The sequence below is a fragment of the Glycine soja genome, chromosome 10 (assembly GCF_004193775.1).
Source record: "Glycine soja cultivar W05 chromosome 10, ASM419377v2, whole genome shotgun sequence".
NCBI lineage: Eukaryota > Viridiplantae > Streptophyta > Magnoliopsida > Fabales > Fabaceae > Glycine > Glycine soja.
The window spans coordinates 1,092,453-1,111,401 of NC_041011.1; the positions used below are offsets into that span (position 1 = coordinate 1,092,453).

General features: G+C 32.5%; 1 protein-coding gene and 2 long non-coding RNA genes across 4 annotated transcripts; 2 read left to right on the plus strand and 1 right to left on the minus strand.

Annotated features, from left to right (window-relative positions):
- The first annotated feature begins 587 nt into the window (after window positions 1-587).
- Window positions 588-4,875, plus strand: LOC114370630. Its single transcript, XR_003657888.1, has 2 exons — window positions 588-972; window positions 4,565-4,875. It is a non-coding gene; the product is annotated as an uncharacterized LOC114370630 (long non-coding RNA).
- Window positions 4,876-8,087: 3,212 nt separating this feature from the next.
- Window positions 8,088-16,788, plus strand: LOC114372397. The gene is made up of 8 exons (XM_028329929.1): window positions 8,088-8,635; window positions 8,707-8,774; window positions 9,472-9,538; window positions 9,639-9,793; window positions 9,897-9,973; window positions 14,251-14,319; window positions 15,507-15,607; window positions 16,287-16,788. Exons 1-8 carry the CDS (start codon window positions 8,384-8,386, stop codon window positions 16,593-16,595), a joined length of 1,098 nt encoding a protein of 365 aa, XP_028185730.1. The 5' UTR covers window positions 8,088-8,383; the 3' UTR covers window positions 16,596-16,788.
- LOC114372398 lies at window positions 13,266-16,413 on the minus strand. Of its 2 annotated transcripts, none has more exons than XR_003658207.1 (2): window positions 16,280-16,413; window positions 13,266-13,910 (listed from the first exon to the last, which is right to left on the minus strand). It is a non-coding gene; the product is annotated as an uncharacterized LOC114372398 (long non-coding RNA). The 2 variants fall into 2 exon arrangements; XR_003658208.1 differs by having other exon boundaries at window positions 13,266-13,890; window positions 16,280-16,402.
- Window positions 16,789-18,949: the final 2,161 nt, after the last annotated feature.

Here is an 18,949-nt window from a genome sequence, read left to right on the forward strand (position 1 = left end):
ATTTCTTTAAATTCAAAAGGTTTTCTTCTAGTCTCTCTTCAAATGAAAAATTATATATTTTTTAGTTAGTCAAATTTTGGGGAAATGAATAAAAATATTATTTTTTAAATTTGAGAGATTAAAATACAAAATTTATTTGGAGGATTAAAAAAATACACTCCTTAATTTAAGGGACTAAAAATATAATTCAGCTTACATTTTAAACAAATCATTTTCTTGAATGACATATTTTTAAAGTATATTAAATGAATTTTATAAATTATTTACATTTCATAAATATGTCCATTGTAATTTAAAATTATTGGCTTGTTTTTTATTTTTATTTGGAGATAATAAAATAAAAATATTAAAAAAATTTAACTATGTTTTGGATAAAATAATATTTTGGAAACTATATGTAGTAATTTTGGTTGGGACAAAAGTCACAAAAAAATCATTTTATTTGCACAATTCATTTTTTCATTTCCGTTGAAAAAAATGATTTCAAATTATTATTATACATATACTAGTTCATGTTGCTGTATAAAATACTACTACTACTACTATGTATTTGTGTCCGTTTCATTTCCCAAAATGGAATAAAATGATGGCGTCATTGCTGAGCCTACGATAACAATCAAACGGCTAGAATGAACTATTGGTGGCGTGAGAACCTCGAGAAGCTTCGAGATGTAAGTTGTAACGTAACGTTCCTTCCTATTGCATTCAAATACTAGATAGGCTTTTTAGTTGTACATGTGAGAGACAGAGGCAAATCGCAGGTTCGTGCGTGAATCTAATCAAAGTTTCTCATTAACTTCTGCGTTAGATTCACGCACAAACTTGTCATTTCCCTTTTCTTAACCTTTTTTTTTTCCTTTTCCGTCAAAACTTTGTTTGTTACATTCGACTTCGAATTCAGATTCAGATTTCTCTGTTTAGTGCTCCTCAAACCGATGACGCCGCGGCTTGTTAGCTTCTGGCTCCGCTACGGTATGGCATCTTCCATATTGCACCCATTTTGTTCTTTTTTTTTTCTTTCTTTCTTTTCCCTAAATTTTCCATGTCAATATATGTAATTCTGTAAGGAGATTTTTTTAAATGTAAAGCCATGCCTCCATAGCTATTTTTTTTTATTGGAGGTAATTCGTTCGAACTGGACTATTATGAGTGACAAACAAAACTTTTTCTCTAAATATGCAATGCAATTCTACTCCAATATGAAATCTTTGATTAAACTGCAACAATATTACCATCGCACTTGATGGCATTCAGTGAAGAGTTGATTGCATGGTTTTGTTGGCACTTGATTTGTGTAATTTCATATCCATTTGGATTCTTTTCGTTTAATTTCTTCAAAAGTTAAAGATAGATAACTTGATTTCAGTATGTAAAAAGCCTCTGAATATATATATGAAAAGTTTATCTGAAACTTAATCATGCTATTTGTATTTGTTCAAATTATAGTTAAGGTTGAGGAGCTTTTGTATGCAATTTGGTGATTGACATGTTGATTTGACGCCGAAATTATACAAGTTCATCGTTTTGATAATTTTTACAACAAATTTTGTGTAAGTTATATAATTAAGGGGAAATCAACATTCAATATTGGCTTACAAAATTGCAATCAGTTCACAAGATTTTTTATTCAATATATTTACTATCTAGTTACCCTGTTTAGGAATATCCTTCGGTCAACAACACTGCTAGAAATGGCTAGGCGAGAGTCATGGGAGTTTGGGTGTTAAAAACATCTCTACTTTTAATGATGCGTTGTTAGCTAAATGAATGTGGGCCTTGTTTAACCAAAGTCAATCTCTTTGGGTGGATGTTCTAGAGTCTAGTGTGAGGGTAAAGGGATCTTTTGTGTGAGGAAAATAAACCTAAGAAGTCTTTTAAGTGAAAGAATCAGTTAGGTAGTGGTTTTTCACGTGTGTGAAGGCTTTACAAGTCTGAAATTTTTGGTATGGCTGGCTAAATTTCATCACAGTTCTACCACAATGCCATATCATGCATTTTTGTCAACACTCACGTTATTTAGATGCATCAAAGGAGGAGGACTGTTGAATGGTGGTTTGGGCTGCCATTGTTTAGTGCGTATGGAATATGAGAAACCTTTGTGTTTTCAATGTGATGGATCCTTTGACTTTGATCTTCTTATGCAGAGAATTATTTTCACCTCGTGGTCCTGGTTGTAGGCTAGATGTCCATAATTTAGCTATTTTTTTATGCAATTGAATGGAAAATTTATGGGAACGAACTATTTTGAGCTTGAGTTGAGAATAATTAAGCATAGAAATTGATCAAGGTTTATTTTTAAATTTTTAGATAAATTTAATTTTGTCTTTTTAAATATAATTTTGAGCCTTCCTTGTTATTTAAAAAGATTTTCTTTAGTTCGGTCAAATGTTTAGGAACCACAAATGCCTTGGTGGAAGAACTGTAGAGACTAATCTCTTTCCTTGAAGTAGTCTGGGAATGGTACCAAACATCTCTAGTGGGAGTGTGATTCCAAAAGTAGTTCAACTTGTGACGAAGGGGTCCAACACGAATCATCCATGCTGTAACACTATAAAGATTTGATTCCAAAAGTTTAGGAAACTCAATTTTTGGAAGGCAAATAGTGTGGCAGATTGACCAACACGTTATTGTCTTTCCCAACCCATTAAGATTGTTCCTCTAGCTAGGGTGAATTCTAAGGTGAAGTGGTAAAACACTTCCACACCGGTGAGGAAGTGTTTTTTACCTGCGAGGTCAGTTAGTTATCGGAAATAAAAAAAATTGAAAATAATATTTAAAAAATGAAATTATTAAAAGTTAAATATCTTTTTAGTCTTGTAATTTTTTTTTTTACTTTAAGTTTTTTTATTTCTTATAAATAATGTTTGTTTTATTTTTAATTATTAAAATATTTTAAATGGTGTTTTGAAGTAAATAAAATTATCTAAAATATTATAAGGTCAAAAAATAAAATAAATGTGTAAGGAGCAAAAAAATAAATAGTAAAAAATAAAAAAATATTTAATCCTATAAAATATTTTTTTTACGCTCACTTCCTTTCCCTTTTAATTTCTCTCTTTATCTTTCTTTCAAGATCAAACTTTGCCGATATCACCCTCCACCACGCCGACCACCTTCCATTCGCCGTTGCCAACTACGCCTTCTGCCACCATTGAGCCTTTTCTCCACCTCACCTGCAACGAAAACTTTTGCTCCACCTCTCTCTCTCTCTCTCTTTATTTGGTTTTTTGTTTAGATTTGAGGCTTGCGGCTCATTCACAGAATACCGTAGAGTCTGTGAACGTCGCCTCGGCAGGCATCGTCACCACCCTTTTTCATATCATCGATCCCTTCCCTTCTCTTCTGCAACTTTGTTGTCTCCGACCACTCTGCGGTCAAGCTCGCCAACCTCCGGTCATGGAAATTAGACTTCACCGTAGAAGTCATTGTTCCTCTATAGGAGGATGTTCTATGTTACTTGTAAAGAACTTTGATGGGTTTGTCTATCCCATATTGTATCCACAATGTAATTCTTTTGGGCTTTTGTCCTTCTCAATAATAATAAATAAAAAAAAGACTCCACATAAATTTTCTAGTCACCATATCTTTTCCTCTCCCCTCTAGTCACCACTCACCACCTCCACCTTTCTCTTTTCTTTACCCAACCACCACCTAAACCAACCCCTTCACTTTTTCAGTTGTTTGTTTGACAATGGTGCCCCCTTTAGGTGCCTACCCTTGCTCCAACACATTTTCCCCTTACAAATGAATTTGTTACAACAGTCTTTTGCAACAAGTATCCAAACTACTAGAGTTTCTTTAGGCAACACTGTTTTACTCAGTTTTGTTGCCTTTTAAGCGAGTTCCTTTGCACAACACTGATCATCTCAACTTCGTTGTGGGTTTTTTCGACGGTCTTAATTAGATTTTGATTGCTATTGGACAAGTGTTGATCATGGAGGGACAAAAAAAAAAAAGAAGGAAAAAGCGAGACTCTATCATGTTTGTTTTGTAATAGGTTATTTTTGTGTTCTAGTCTTAGGATTGCTAAAATGAGTTGCTTTTTAGCTTTGATCGTGTACCTTATTAAATTTTAAAATCCTTTATCATGCATAAAAATACAAATTACATGAACCAAGAAATAAAAACCATTTGCATAAATTATATGATATACGTGCATAATCTAGATCGTGTATGCTTGCAGCGATGAAACAAAAGTATATACAATAAAAAGAAGAAAAAAATTGTCAATTTGTAAGAGTATTATTACTTTTGGATTAATTATACGAAGCAATAATTTCTTTTATGTTAAATTGTGATGGGACTTTTATTTATTTTATTTTACCTAGATTTATTTTTATTTTTTCATTGGCTGGCCTTTTGAGTCATTCATTTTAGATTCGGCTCTTCTTCGGAATATGTTTTCTTTTTTATCAATGAATTATCGATTTTTTCATACCTTATTTTGAATTCATTGAATTTATACTAGATTTAAAAGATCAAAACATTATTTATATACAAGAATCATGTATTTTTCTTAAGTAATTTTTTTAACGTTCCAATTGAGTCAAAGTTTTGTGACCAGGCATCTCAACTCCGCCAACCAGGTTAGTCGGAGTCCAACCGAACCAAACGTGTACCATTCCTGAAGAACATTATCCAATTGTTGCAAGTAGAAGGAACACCAATGCACAATAAGGTGATGCACTTTCAACGTTTTGCCACGAGCCAACAAGGTTTGGCTAATCATGGGAGTCTAATTGGCATGATGAATATAATTTAATTCTATTTTGACAATAATAGTTTTTAAATCATCGTGAGTAACTTTCTTTACGACCATTGTAACGAGGTGGAACAAAGCTTTCACAATGAGGATACGTGTTGCACACCTACAAACAAGTTGAGCGAATAAAAACATTCAAAAGTGCTAAGCCTATAACAAAGCAAGCAAAAAAATATATTACTATAATCAAAATTCAAACGAAGCAAAACATTTCAATTTACGACAATCCAAATTATTACTACCGAAAGCGGTGTAGAGTGCTACCAAAAATTAATCACACTCCACGGGACGTCATTCATACGATCATGATTTGATAAGTCGTTAAGCGCAACCAGTGGTGATATAAAAGAGGTCGAGTACACTAATGCAGGTAGTACATGTACATTAAGATACTACGTTAATATATTACTTTTTAAATGGGTGTGATGGTTTCACACGCATAGTGCATTATAGACATCAATGCTATTTACGGGTGTAGGTTTAGCTAAAGAGTGAAAGTGAAAAAAGTTTTTATTTCATTTTTTTTATAGATACTTCAGGATTAAAAGTTAAAACGACAGAAGCAAGAAAAAAAAAACAGCAAGCAAGCTACTGTCTCACGAAGACTGTGCCTATAGAATCAGCCAACCTATGCTGATACACACATGCTGGGCAGTGGGCACGACATTAATGTTTATATCTTTATATTTGATAATGTTTGATAGTAGTATTTTGAGTAAGATTATTTTTTAAAGACAAATATCTATAACGTTCTTGATAAATACTTTGGCACGTAGTTAAATATTTCTCACGCACTAAAAGTATATTTTATCTTTTATAATTTAGTTGTATTATTTATACTATTTATTTTTGTATTTATCTCTTTCTATTAAAGCATTAATTACAATTAAAAAAAGATATTTGTACAAAAAATTAAACAAAAAAAGTTTATAATTAAGAGAGTGGAAGAAAAAAAGAAGATAAATTTAAAATGTAATAAATAATACAATAAAAAACAGAGACAAACACAAAAAAATAATAATGTTATATATAAATCACATCTCTTTTGTAATTTAAGTTTGTATGATAACATTTTGAATGAGCCTTTGCTAAACTTCCAACATAAATAAATATTTTTTAAATATAAATTATTGGAGAACTAAAATTTATAATAAATAATTATTTTAAATATTTAAACTATATTTTAAATTTACAATTAATAATTTAAATTATAATATATGTTTTTTTAGTTATTGACTATTTCTCTTTAAAAATATTAAAATTTAATTAAAAAAGATAAAAAAATAAATTGAAAGAGATAAACAATTAAGAATATCAGATATATAGATGAAGACAATATTTTTTTAAAAGAATTGAAAGATAATTTTTTTATTAGTTACGAGAATAATATATGAAATGTAATTCTAAAAAGAATAAGGAAAAAATTACATTGAGAATGTTCATTTAAAAACGTGAAGAGAATGAAAATCTTTTTCAATAAATGGCATGATTTTAAATAAATTATTCATTTGACTTTAATAGTTGTATAATTTTTATATTTTAATTCTTATATTTGGATGTTTTAATCTATATGTATGCACTTTTAGTTATGTTTTGATCGAGTTACTTGTATTTTAATTTCATTAACTAACATTTGCGTAAAAATAATCCGTTAACTAGGAAAACCATTAAATATAGATTAAATTGTAAATTTATAATTTTGGTGTCTCAAGGATCATAAATCTATTTGTTTTGGTCTCTTAGAATTTAATTGAAAGATTTAATCCCTAGTTTTAAAAAGTAGCAATTTTGGTTCACTTTTTAGATTATTACTTAATAATTATGATTAAGAAAATTATTAAGTTAATTATAAATTAATTTTAAAATTTTTTTTTATGTGCCTTTACAAATCTATCCCTGACCCCCCTCATTCTGTAATCCTAATTCTTCGTCAACACACTTCATCGTCATAGCCAACTCTCCCTCTGTCGTCGACGTCACTTTGCCGGAATCACTCCCTTGCCACGATGACCCACTCAACATCAACTTCTTGGCCACACACTTCCTCTTCCCACGGCAAGCCACCCCTCAAAACCCCACCACCACAGCATTCACGCGTGACAAACCTTTTAACAGAGCATGACACTAAGTACAATAACCAGTGCTTCTCGTCGAGAGTCAGACGCAAAGGTTGATGAAGAATGGGATTTTGGTTTTGAAGGAATTAGAGAGAAAGGGGGTTGCTAAAGGATGGGTTTTCGACCCCAAAAGTCAGTGCTTTGCCTCGGTTGGATTGCGCCCAAAAACGTATCCAAAAATTTGGATCTCTCGATCCTGCACCTCTTCCAGATCGTGCAGGCCGCAAAGTCCGTGCTCTTCCTCGGCCTCGACTTCGGCGGCGACACCCACTCCATCATTGCCACGAAGCTTCGCAACGTGACAGTGGTGCTGCGAGGGCTAGTGTCGCTACAACAATGACTACCACTGTTGACGGTGCGGTGGATCTGAATTGAAGAATTCTGGTGACGGTGATGGAGTTTTTGTTGTTTGTGACAAGATTAGGGTAACATAGAATGAGGGTTAGGGACAAATCTGTAAAGACACAAATAAAAAACAATAATTGTTTTTATTTAATTTATAATTAGTGTAATAATTCTATAAATTATAATTATCAATTAATAATTTAAAGGGTGAACCAGAATTTTTATTTTTTAGGGGATCAAATCTTTCAATTAAATTTTAAATTCTAAAAGAATCAAAATTATAAATTTATGATATTAAAATACAAAATTATAATTTAACCTTAAAAACCTTACATTTAATTTTCATTGTTACAAATTTTTTCATACGAAAAAGCATTGTTACAAATTCTTTGTGACACTTTTTTTTTATATGGAAATTTTGTGACAGTTGTTAAACCACCGCTAATGTAATAATTTATTGTAATTTCACAATTCCAAGAAATTTTTGTTCTTATAGATATAAAACAATGATAATTTAATTTTTGAAAAAACCATCTAATTTAGTATCTAAATATCTAAAAAAATATAACAAATATTATCATTAAATTTTTGTGGACTATTTTATTAAATTATAATATTTAATAACTAATTTAATGTTAAGGTATAAGTAGAATATAATTGTTTTACTCTTTACACGTTCATCCGATTATTATAGTTTCATTCTTTTATATACAGGATTTTGATCCCATTATATTTTTGGGATAAAAATAATTATTTACACATTAATAATGTTTAACATAGTTGTACAGGTAAATTGAACAAGTATATACTTATTGTATCTATTTGTTTATTGATTAAAGTAAGAGAAAATCAGGCAAATTGTTTTGAGAAGATGCTTCCGATAGATGACAAAGGCAGGTGGGGTGTGTAAGGCGTATATTTCATGGTAATGGTTGGGTAAAAATAAAGTGTCCACTGTCCACTGTCCACTGTCCAGGGAAGGCAGAATGAAAGTGCTGCTTAAAAGGGAGAAAAGCAAACAAAAGTCTAGTGCTGTGCGTCACATCTAATGTCTTAGTTTCTGTGATCTAATCTAAATTTTCAAGCTTCTACAAATACCCACCCAATCCATTTTCATATATAATCTTCTACCACGAGCACGTGCTGCCTCCATTCCAGAATGCTTCGTTACCTTTTGATGTTCTTCTTATTGGGCTTGGGAACCCGTGTGGAGTCACACGAGGAATCGGGTCATTGGAGCTGCGAGTCCGAGTCGGAGATCCGAGTCGAGGCTGAGTTCAAATACGGTGTAATCACACTGGATGGTCACACCGATGATTGGAAGGACATTGATGGGTCCTACTTTCCCCTCCTTCCCGCCCTTGACCCAGATGCTGAAAATGAATTCAAAGGGGGAAAGATCACCGTTAAAGTATACACCACACATTCTTCAGCCAGTTTTATTATTTATTTTCTCACTTGGTGGTCATGATTTTATTGCAGAGTGTCCATGACGGCCGCGATATCTTCTTTCTGCTGCAAGTAGATGGTGACTATGCCTACTCTAAAGGGTAAATATGTCATGCCAAAGCAGATAAAATTTCATCTACGATTTATGCTGCTTATGGCTAACGTAGTTTAATAACTCGTTGAGCTTATGTTATTAACTTGTTTCTATTGATGGTGTTTTAAATGTTAGAGTGTCCAACATGTTTGGAAACAAGAGAAAACAGTTTAGAAATAAGAATTTAATTTAAATATACTCTCAATGTATTTTACATAAAATTTATAGTTATGTTCTAATTTTTAGTTTTTTTATGAGTTGAACAATTTGTTTAATTGTTCAGTAAATAAGTTATTTTTTTTAATAATTTCTAATATTTTTTAAAACACTAAAGTTTTTTAAAATACTAATTTCTAATTTTTTATTTTTATCCTTAATATATTTAGTAAATTTTTTTATTATTCTTTTTAATTAAATCATAATTTTTTTATTTTTTCAATTATTTTAACAATTTTATCGAATACTTATAATTTAATAAATTAATTTTTTAATTTTTAACTAATTTTAAGTAACATAGCTTATGTTTGATTTTTTTTATCATATCATACTAATTATTAACATGACCAGTCAATAAGGTGAATTCCTATTTAATGTGTGTAAAAAAAGTTTTACACTAATATCACATATTAATTAAATTCTTTATAAATATTATATTTTTGGTGTGTTAATCCATGATGAACTTTTGTCTGGTTGTTGCAACGCAGAGAAAGCAATAAATGTCCATCTGTTGCTCTCATGTTTCAAATTGGAGATGGTGCCTCTTATCATAATGTAAGTTTTGCAGTCTTTTCTTGCTTTCAATTATAATCCCAACCTTACTAGAAGATTTTGTAAAACAGTATTTGATAAAGATTGTGTTAATTGTTATAAGATGGGTGGCTGTGAAGAACATCCGACCTCGTGCACTGACAAGAGCTGCAAAGGTCATGAAGTTGACATTATGCACTTTTCAATAGGAAGTGCCATTCCAGGACGACTTTACGGTGGCAATCCCCTAGACAATAGATATGGAAATGGCGGCGATAGGTTATGAGCTAAAAAATTCCTTAACTTTCAATTCATGATAGTTGTGGGCTATCTTATTTGTTGGTTATGTTCATTCAGCTTCCTATATTCGTTATTGGTACAGGTTTGGTCACTTGGTTGATCTATATGCTTGGAATCCACATTGCAGATACTTGGATGGAATTGGTCCTCCAGGTTCTGGTATGTACAAATGCAACACCATTGATAAGAATTATATGCTTCTATGACTGAAAAAAAGCAGAATAAATAGATTACATTATTAAAACATCAAGTGGAAGTATCACAGATGCTTCCTAAAATTTTAAAAACTACTGTTCTGTAGTTGCAGTAAATATGAACATTGCTTACATGACTTCACTTATGCCTTTTATTCAGGTGTTCATGCAGTTCTTTTAGGTGATTTGTACATAAAGTAAATTACTTATGTAGAACATGTTTTATTCTTCTATATACATTTTCGATTGTCATATTGCTTGTCTTTTCCTATTGTACATTATTTAGTTTGCTTACTTATTAATATCCTTCATAGTTTTCTCACTTTGGCCATATAAATAATAGCCATATCTTGTTTTGAACCATGCACAAGGTGGTCCATTATTTTATTCCTTTAGCTTAGCCATGAAAAAATCAAGGTTCAGGTTTGATATTAATCTCTTTTGACTTTGCTCCTTAGTTTTTGTAAAATAATTTATCCTTGTCCTACAAATCCCAATTTAAAATTGATGTAACTTTACAGATGAAAGTGGATCCCAAAATGATTAAGCAGTGATTGGATTTTGGCATGTGTATGATGCGTCTTAAATTACTATAAGATGGATTCATTCACATTGGAAGAAAGGGATGTGTCAAAATTAAGACATCTGATATTTGTATACTAGAGGACAAGAAGATGGAAAGATAAGTGCTTTTTATGCAAACATTACACAGACAACTTTTTAAGTTCCTAACTCAGGTAAAGGTGAAAGTTTTAAAATGGAATGACACAAGATTAGCAAGCGCGATTGTTGGGCCCACAGTGCATGGCTCTCAAGACAACAACACCAAGCAAATCGTAATCATAGTCGCTGTCTTACATCAGTTCCTTTATACCCAATGGGATTTTCATAATCGCCAACATATAATATTTTCTCTTTGTATCTAAAATGATGATGTGTGCTGCATAACATATCAAGTCTCATAATGCCAAACCACATTATATTATTTTCTTTTTCTGTAGAAAAAGCGTTATTTCAGTGATTTCAGTGAGTACAACAGCATCACAAGCTACCAACAAGGTTTAGCATAGTTGGTAGATGACTGAGTTCCTCAAACATGATGACAGGGGTTCGATTCCCTGACCATGTGTATGGAAGAGACTTTGTTGGGAGAGGCAAAACCCACTTTGGTGATCTCTACGCCTTGAGGTTAGTCTCATGGTTTTCGGCTCTGATACCATCTTAGAGTGTATAATGTGAGTGAGAGGTCTAACTCAACCCCAAAAGCTAGCTCAAGGGGTGAGGGTTGCCCCTCACTTATATATTCTAATGTGGGATTACTTTTAGCCGATGTGGGACTTGGATTATTTCCAACAGTGAGGATATCTTGCTTCCATTAAAAAAAAAACATCACAACCTTTATTCCACTAGGTGATATCGATTGCATGGGTTACACAATGCCTTTCATTTCAGCTAAAAACCAAAACTTCAATGATATTATTTATAACAAGGTTCTTCTTAACAACTTTTTCAATGTTCTTCTTAGTCTCTCTCTCCCCTTTTTCATAGAACTAAAAATAATGTAATCTACTCTTATGTTTCTTGTGGCCTTTGTATGTGTCCAAACTACTTTATCCGATTTTCTGCTTTTCCCCCTTAAATTAGTGCAATATCAATATATTTTCATACACAATCATTTTGTATCTTGTCTTTTCTTGTGTGGTCACACGTCCATCTTAACATTCTCATTTCTACTACTGCGGTTTTCTCTTGTTATTCCTTTAAAGCCCAACATTCACTACCATAGAGTATAGTTGGATGTATAGTAATATGATAAAACTTGCCCTTGAGCTTTGGTAGGTACTTTGCAATCACAAATAACCGTCAATACCTTTTTCCATTTTAGTTATCCCACTTATGTCTTGTGTGACATCTTTATTAATTTCTTCGTCATTTCGTAGTATTGATCCCAAATATTTAAACTAAGAAATCTGTGGCATGACATCTCTCAATTTTACTTTCAAGTCATATTTCTCTTGGCTCTTGCTAAAATTGCAATGTATATACTCTATTTTACTCCTATTTAAACGAAAATCCTTTGTTTTTGAAGTTGTCTTCAAAGTTCAAGTTAACAACTGTCCTTAATTCAAAACTATATCATCCACAAAAAGGATGCAATCAGGGATAATCTTTTGTGTCCCTAATAAGCACACAAAGACTAAATTAAACAAATAAGGACTTAAGATTGAATCTTGGTGTAGTCCTATCCCCATCGAAAAGTTCTTAGTCTCGTCTCCTGGAGTTATCACACTAGTAGTTTCCGACTTTCCCTATCATACGTCTTATATAGTTTAGATATAAGTCGCACAAACACCTTTCTTTTCCAAATTCTTCCAATTTGTCACCCTGAACTCTCCTCTTAAGTGATTTAATGTTCCTCCTCCTTCTTGAAACAATTGTTCATAATCCTAAAATCATAAGTCATAGAGAAATAAAAAATAAATGGTCATTCTTTATTTAGTTCTCTAAAACTAGAGCCACCATGGGCTCCTATAAATTGCCATGCCTCACTACCAATATGTCCATTTAGATCCTTCCAAAGAAAATATTTTCCTCTTGTGGAATGCCTTGAACCAATCCCACCAAACTTTCCCAATACTTTTCTTTTGAAGTGCTTGTAATCCTACTTGTGATGCGTAAGTACTGATGATGTTGGTGGTCTCCTATGCAACCAGTAATTTGAGGCTAAAATTGTGTCCAATTCGTTTTACATCCCCCAGACCCTCTTTCTAATACTTGTCTGCAATAACACCACACCATTCTTTTCTCTAATTTTCCCTGTATACCAAAATTTAAATCCTACAGTACCTAACTCCTTGGTCTCTTGTAGGCGCATAATGTTAATCCTCCTTTAAATTATGGGTCTGTCACCTTCATCGACTTACCTGTCATAGTACCAATATTCTAAGTAGAAAAACCTTTGAACTTCTTTATCCACATCCATCCAATAAAATATGAGGACTCTTGACCACTTAACATTATATTTGAGAGCACTTATGTTGCGACTCTAAATCATTTGACTTTGTACTCAAGTCATACAATGCCTTACTTGATCGAGTAACTTTTGAATCTAATCTCTTATGAGAATCAAGTTTATGTTGGTAGATTTTTAACAAGAAATTGTTAAGGCACATTGTTGGTCTATTAGAGCTCATTTGATGGTCAAGATATGATAAGATAAAATATAAGAGCAAAATAAGAACTTGATAAGATAAAAATAGGATAAGCTTTAATACTATTTAATGGTTAATGCACATCATGATACATACTAGATAACGATAGGTGGTGGCTGTGGTGACAACGACAGACAGTCGTGATAGTAGTGGTGACGATGATAGTATTGATGGTGACGATAATGGTGACAATGAATATAGTGACGACAATGATTGGTGGCGATGATGGGAGTGATGATAGCAATGGCAGAAACAGTGATGAAGCGGTGAGGGCAACGACAGCAACGATGGTGACAATGATGGCAGTGGCGGTGGTGGCGACGATAGTGACAATGACAATAATGATGACAATGATGGTGGCGATAATGAGAGTGATGGTAGCAATGGTAGAAACAGTGGTGAAGCGGTGAGGGCAGCGACAACAATGATGGTAACAATGATGATGGTGGCGACGATAGCGGTGACAATGGTAGGAGTGACAGCATCAGTGGTGGTGGTGTGGTAGTTGTCATAGTGGAGATGGCGATGATGGTGATAAAGATGGTGACGTTGGTGGTGGCATTGACGATGATGACAATGATGGTTGCAATGGTGACAATGATGGTGGTGGAGTGATGAGAGGGAGGGAGAGAGCGACTATCCTATTTTGTTGCTCTCTAACCAACACACTCTGTCAGGATAAGAAATACACTACACCAATAAGATAGAATAAGCAATTGAATAAACAAATCATATCCTATTAGTGCACCAAACAATTGATTACAACAGCATGGGATAATTATCCTATCATATTATACCATATTCTAGCTACCAAACAATCCCTCTTTGTTTATGATTTGAGAGGTACAATAAAATTTCCATTGCTTCATAAGTTTTGAATAGAATGGCAATGCATCTCTTTTTTAAAGTGTCAAAAATCTGTAAGGAAAGACACTTCCCTCAAGGCAATTAATTTTTTCTTTATGTATTATGACTTGGAATGTTGTGGGTTCTAAGTTATATTATAGACTGACCATTTTTCTGTTGTCAGCTAATGATTCAAGTGCGCAGAATGACTGGAAAGGTGCTTGGTGGCATAGCAGCTTCACAGTTCACTCAGGTGATTGATTCATTTATTTATAGATCATAAACATTGTCATATCCATTAACTGTAGTTGGAAGCTGAGTCTAGACTGAAATTTTGGTTGGTAGTGACAGGAATCTCAAAACAATATATTCTAAGCAGTAGTTAAAATATGTTTCCTTATATATCTAAATACTTCTTATGAAGTGAATGGTTCGTATATGAGATAAAAGCATGCCTTATACTATGCTTCATTTATGAATTTTGTTTTAAGATATTTCAACAGCACTTTAAAAATTTTCATACATGTTAGTGCCGGTTGTTTTCAATAATGTATAAATGGTGCCATATAGAAGGGTTAATCTCCCACTAAGTGCTAAAAGTTCAGTGATCCATTAAAGGTCAACCCGCTTTGTTTCTTATGGCTTCTTGCCATACAATTCTTTTTTTAAGATTAATTCATTTTTCGTCCTCCATAGTTTCAAGCCCCGTCACTTTAGTCTCTCAATTATTCAAGGTATCATCACATCTGTCCTTCTTTGATGACATTTTGCTTGATCGAGAGACTAAATTGATGACATTTTGCATTGTTTAGTGACTAATTTATGTTGGAAATATTTGGAGTGTTAAAGTGATGACTCTTTGCATTGTTGAGGGATTAATTTGATGATAAAAATCTTGAGGATAAAAAATGATCACACTTATTTCCTCGGAGGACAAAAGTAGGGATTTACTCTATTTTTCATGATAAAGCATATTTTGATTTCTATATTTCTAGTGCATGAGTGTTATCAAAAACTCGTCATTGACTCAATTAGGTGCCGGGCCACCGTTTCAAAAAGTAATTGGTTTACTGGATGGACCATATATGTGTGTGATAAATATAATAATAGGAACATTATAAGTTTATAACTAACTTGGAGTTCTGGTGAAATGGTTGATATAAATTGAGCTGTTAATCATTAGGTTGTAGGTTCAAATATAAGCTCATAGATTCAAATTTTACCTGGAACTTTATACTAAATATTTTACAAAACCAGTAAAAATCATTAACTTCATACTAGGTATTACTGATTACAACTTGCAACCTTGTGTATGCAATATGAACATTTGCCTCAAATACAGTACCTTAAATTTGATCTCTCTGTTTTGTTTTGCCCTGTCATTTAGTTAGTTTGCATTTTTTTTCTTCATATTGGTACTCTCATGCTTCTCTGTAACAGGATTCGTAGAGGATGAGAGTCCATATGCAGATAATGGAAAAAAGGGCACTTACTTTTTTGAATTCTCGAGGCCTTTGAGGACTATGGATCATCTTCAACAGGTTGGAACTTAGAAAGTAATTTGATATTCATAAGTTTTATTTGATAAGAGTTTGCATTGATTTGTTCAGATTTTCTTTCCCAATTAGCTGAATTTTTTGTTCGCAAGTTCTTTTTCAATTAATTTTTGGGATCATTTGTAAATCTAATGGATTGTGGATGGAAAGACATGAAATTATTTATCAATTTTAATCAATGTTGGCGCAGAGTACCCTAAGCCATGTGATAAAAATTTCTTTTTAACTAGGTCTCTGCGTTATTTGTTGTTGAAACAACTTTGACTTTGAACTTGTACTGGATTGTTTGTTTTACATTGTTTCCCTATGCAAACCTGCCTTCTGAATATATATTTCTTGGCTGTGGCCAAAAGCTTAAAAACAAGATTTAGATCACTGCCTCTTTTTTCTCGTATTTTGTTTGGGGTGGGGGCATAAATGAAAAAGATCTTTTCAAATATAATAGATGTGATTGAAGGAATCTTCTGAATCACGTGGTTTTTGTTTTAACATGCTGTGGTTATTGTGTTTATGTTTTAGTTTCTTTCTATCCAGGGACTCATTTTGTAGCTTGAAACCAAATATATTTTTGTTTTAGTAGCATTGTACCAAATAGTAGATATATTCCTGAATTCCATTTATAAGATAACAAACAAGTAAAATGATGTAAAATAATACCTTTCAGGACGTGCAATTTAACATCGGTGGATCCAGTAAGATGTCTGTTGCATTCTGGTATCCAGTAGATGGTCAACCGTGGCATGGTTCCGGGCACTACTCTATTTACTGTGATTGGGTTCCCATTGACATATCTGTTGGTAATTCTTTGAGTGGCAAGTCAGTTGATGCAGCATCAAGTAGCTCGTGGAATGTTGCTAGTGCCTTTTCTGTTATACTATCAGTAGCAGCACTTTGCGTGTCTGTTTTTGTGAGCTATAGGGTGTTCAGCCCCAAGAGTGTCTCTTTTACACCAATAGAGAACAACAACCTTTAAATATTGAACCAACAGCTTGAGTTTGGGATTGTACTATTCATTAGGCTTGTACTAGATAGGTTTGTACTGTTTAGTGCTTTCTCTTTGCTCTATTTTTTTATTATAACTGAAGCATTACTTTAGTTATTTTAAGCAGTGTCAGAAAAGTATTAATTCATTATCAGCATTATGGAGTTCCATCCTCTTTGGCTTAGTTGTTGAAATTGCAGTACCGTTTGCTTTTCAATTTTCAGCATTCATTCATTTCAAAAATGAAACCTGAGAGTTGCAATCCGGCGAAAGAGAGAGGAAGATTTTGAGTATAAATATAAATAAATTGAGACAAATTGAAAGCATGGCTCCTTCCTTTTTGGTTCACAATCAGATATCTTGATAGGCATAACATAACCGTGAGATTGACTCTTGTTGAAAGTGACGGTTAGGTAAAGTTTTCTTTAGATAGCAGTGTAAGAATTTAAATTTCTAACATTTCAGACAAAGTTTACCTATAGTTGTAGTCTATTTTCACTTCAACTAGTTTAAGTGATAAATTGTTCAATACAAAATACACACAAGGGCAGCCAAATTGAAATGACAACATTGACGAGGGATAGGTGATATAATTGAATTTAACAATCCTTTTGTATAATTGTATCAATGTTGCCATTTTAAATAGTTAAAAAACTATGTCTATTATCAAATAAACTAGCAAGAGTAATAGCGATATGAACATAAAAATACTTATCGATTGGTCACATAATGTTTGGGTCTGTAATTACTACTAGTATAGCCGTGCTGGTTTTTTTTTTTTTATTAACGGGTTGGGTCTTTTATTTCTCTATTTTTGTAAAAGTTATATTAGCAATGCTTACATTATTTTTTTGCGTAATTATAATGGTTCTAATTGAAGAAGAAGAAAAAAACAAAAGTCAAAATAAAAAGGTTAATATTATGATATTGGGCCTGTGATTGAATAGTTATAGATCATTTTAAAATGTAGCAAGCCACTTCAATGGGCACTCATAGTTGAATACCCTCTTTCAAAATTATGAAGGAAACATAAAAATTAAAATGTGATGAATTTCTGCCTCCCTATCAGTTTAGTCCATGACAAAAAACAAAGCAACCTTATAATATAGTTGTAACCTTATTTGACTCTTAGGGAAATTAAAAAACTGATTTGGCCGCTTCACTTGAGATTATTGTCGAAGTTACAAATTCTAAATGCAAATGTGATTTCAGCCATGCAAGTTTAAATCCAGGCATGATCAAAACTGATAGCCTTGGTAATCTTGTACAACTCATCATGACCATCGACATTCATCTCTTCTTCATAGTACTCCAGAAAATCCCAAACAATTTGTACTGAAGAACGCCATTCATCATCACCCTTGACTTCTGAAAACGCCACCTCTAAGTGCCTCACAGCATCATCCAACTCATGTATCTCCAAGAAATACGACATCAACTTTTCCTTAATACTAAACAAAGGTTCTTTGCTCCTTCTCCTCCTAGCTTCCTCAAATACCAATGCAGCTTCTTCCACCGTGTTCTGCTTCAAGTAAGCTGCAACACAATCACTAACCAACCTCACATCATAGGTATCACAACTAGACTCCCACTACTCCTTATAGCATCTTGTTATGCCCTCCAAATCATTAAGCTCCCTGAGGGTATCAAACATACTCATCAGATTGTTGAAACTTGAAAGCCTGAGAATTAGTGACATAACCCAATTCATCCATTTTATCAAAATGCCTCAATGCCTCGTCTTCCATTAGTTCATTTTCACAGCAGCATCCACCCCTTTGGTTTGCACACAAGATCTAAATACATTGCATAATTGTTCCCGGAAAAGTTAATTTTCCTCTTCTCCATCCATTTTAATATCTGCAATCATTATCATTAATCATTATAAACTTCAACCAATTTCGAAATAAAAAAAAAAAAAAAGAAACATAGAAGTTTCCATAATGAAATTGATATATATTTTTTAGTTAAATTATTTTTTTAATTTATTATTTAGGTTCGATTTCATCCTTTAATTTTTTTTAAGTGGAATTTGATTTTTTAATTTTTAAAAATAATTTCATCTAAATTAAATTGATGATATTAAAAAATACATATTTTGTAACAGTTTAAAAATCACTTAATAAATATCCACAAAGTGAGATAGAGTTTTGGCTTTTTGGCGAGTGTCTTAGACAGCCTGCCTTGTGTCCCTCGGCGTAGGCAAAACTACCATTTAGGGTTTTTTTTTCTTCTCAAAATTATCAAATGGAGATAAATTTTAAATGAATATCTAAAAAAAAAGTATGCCATAAGGTAACCCATGACTTCTACGTTCAAAGTCTTAAATTATTTTAGAACTTTTT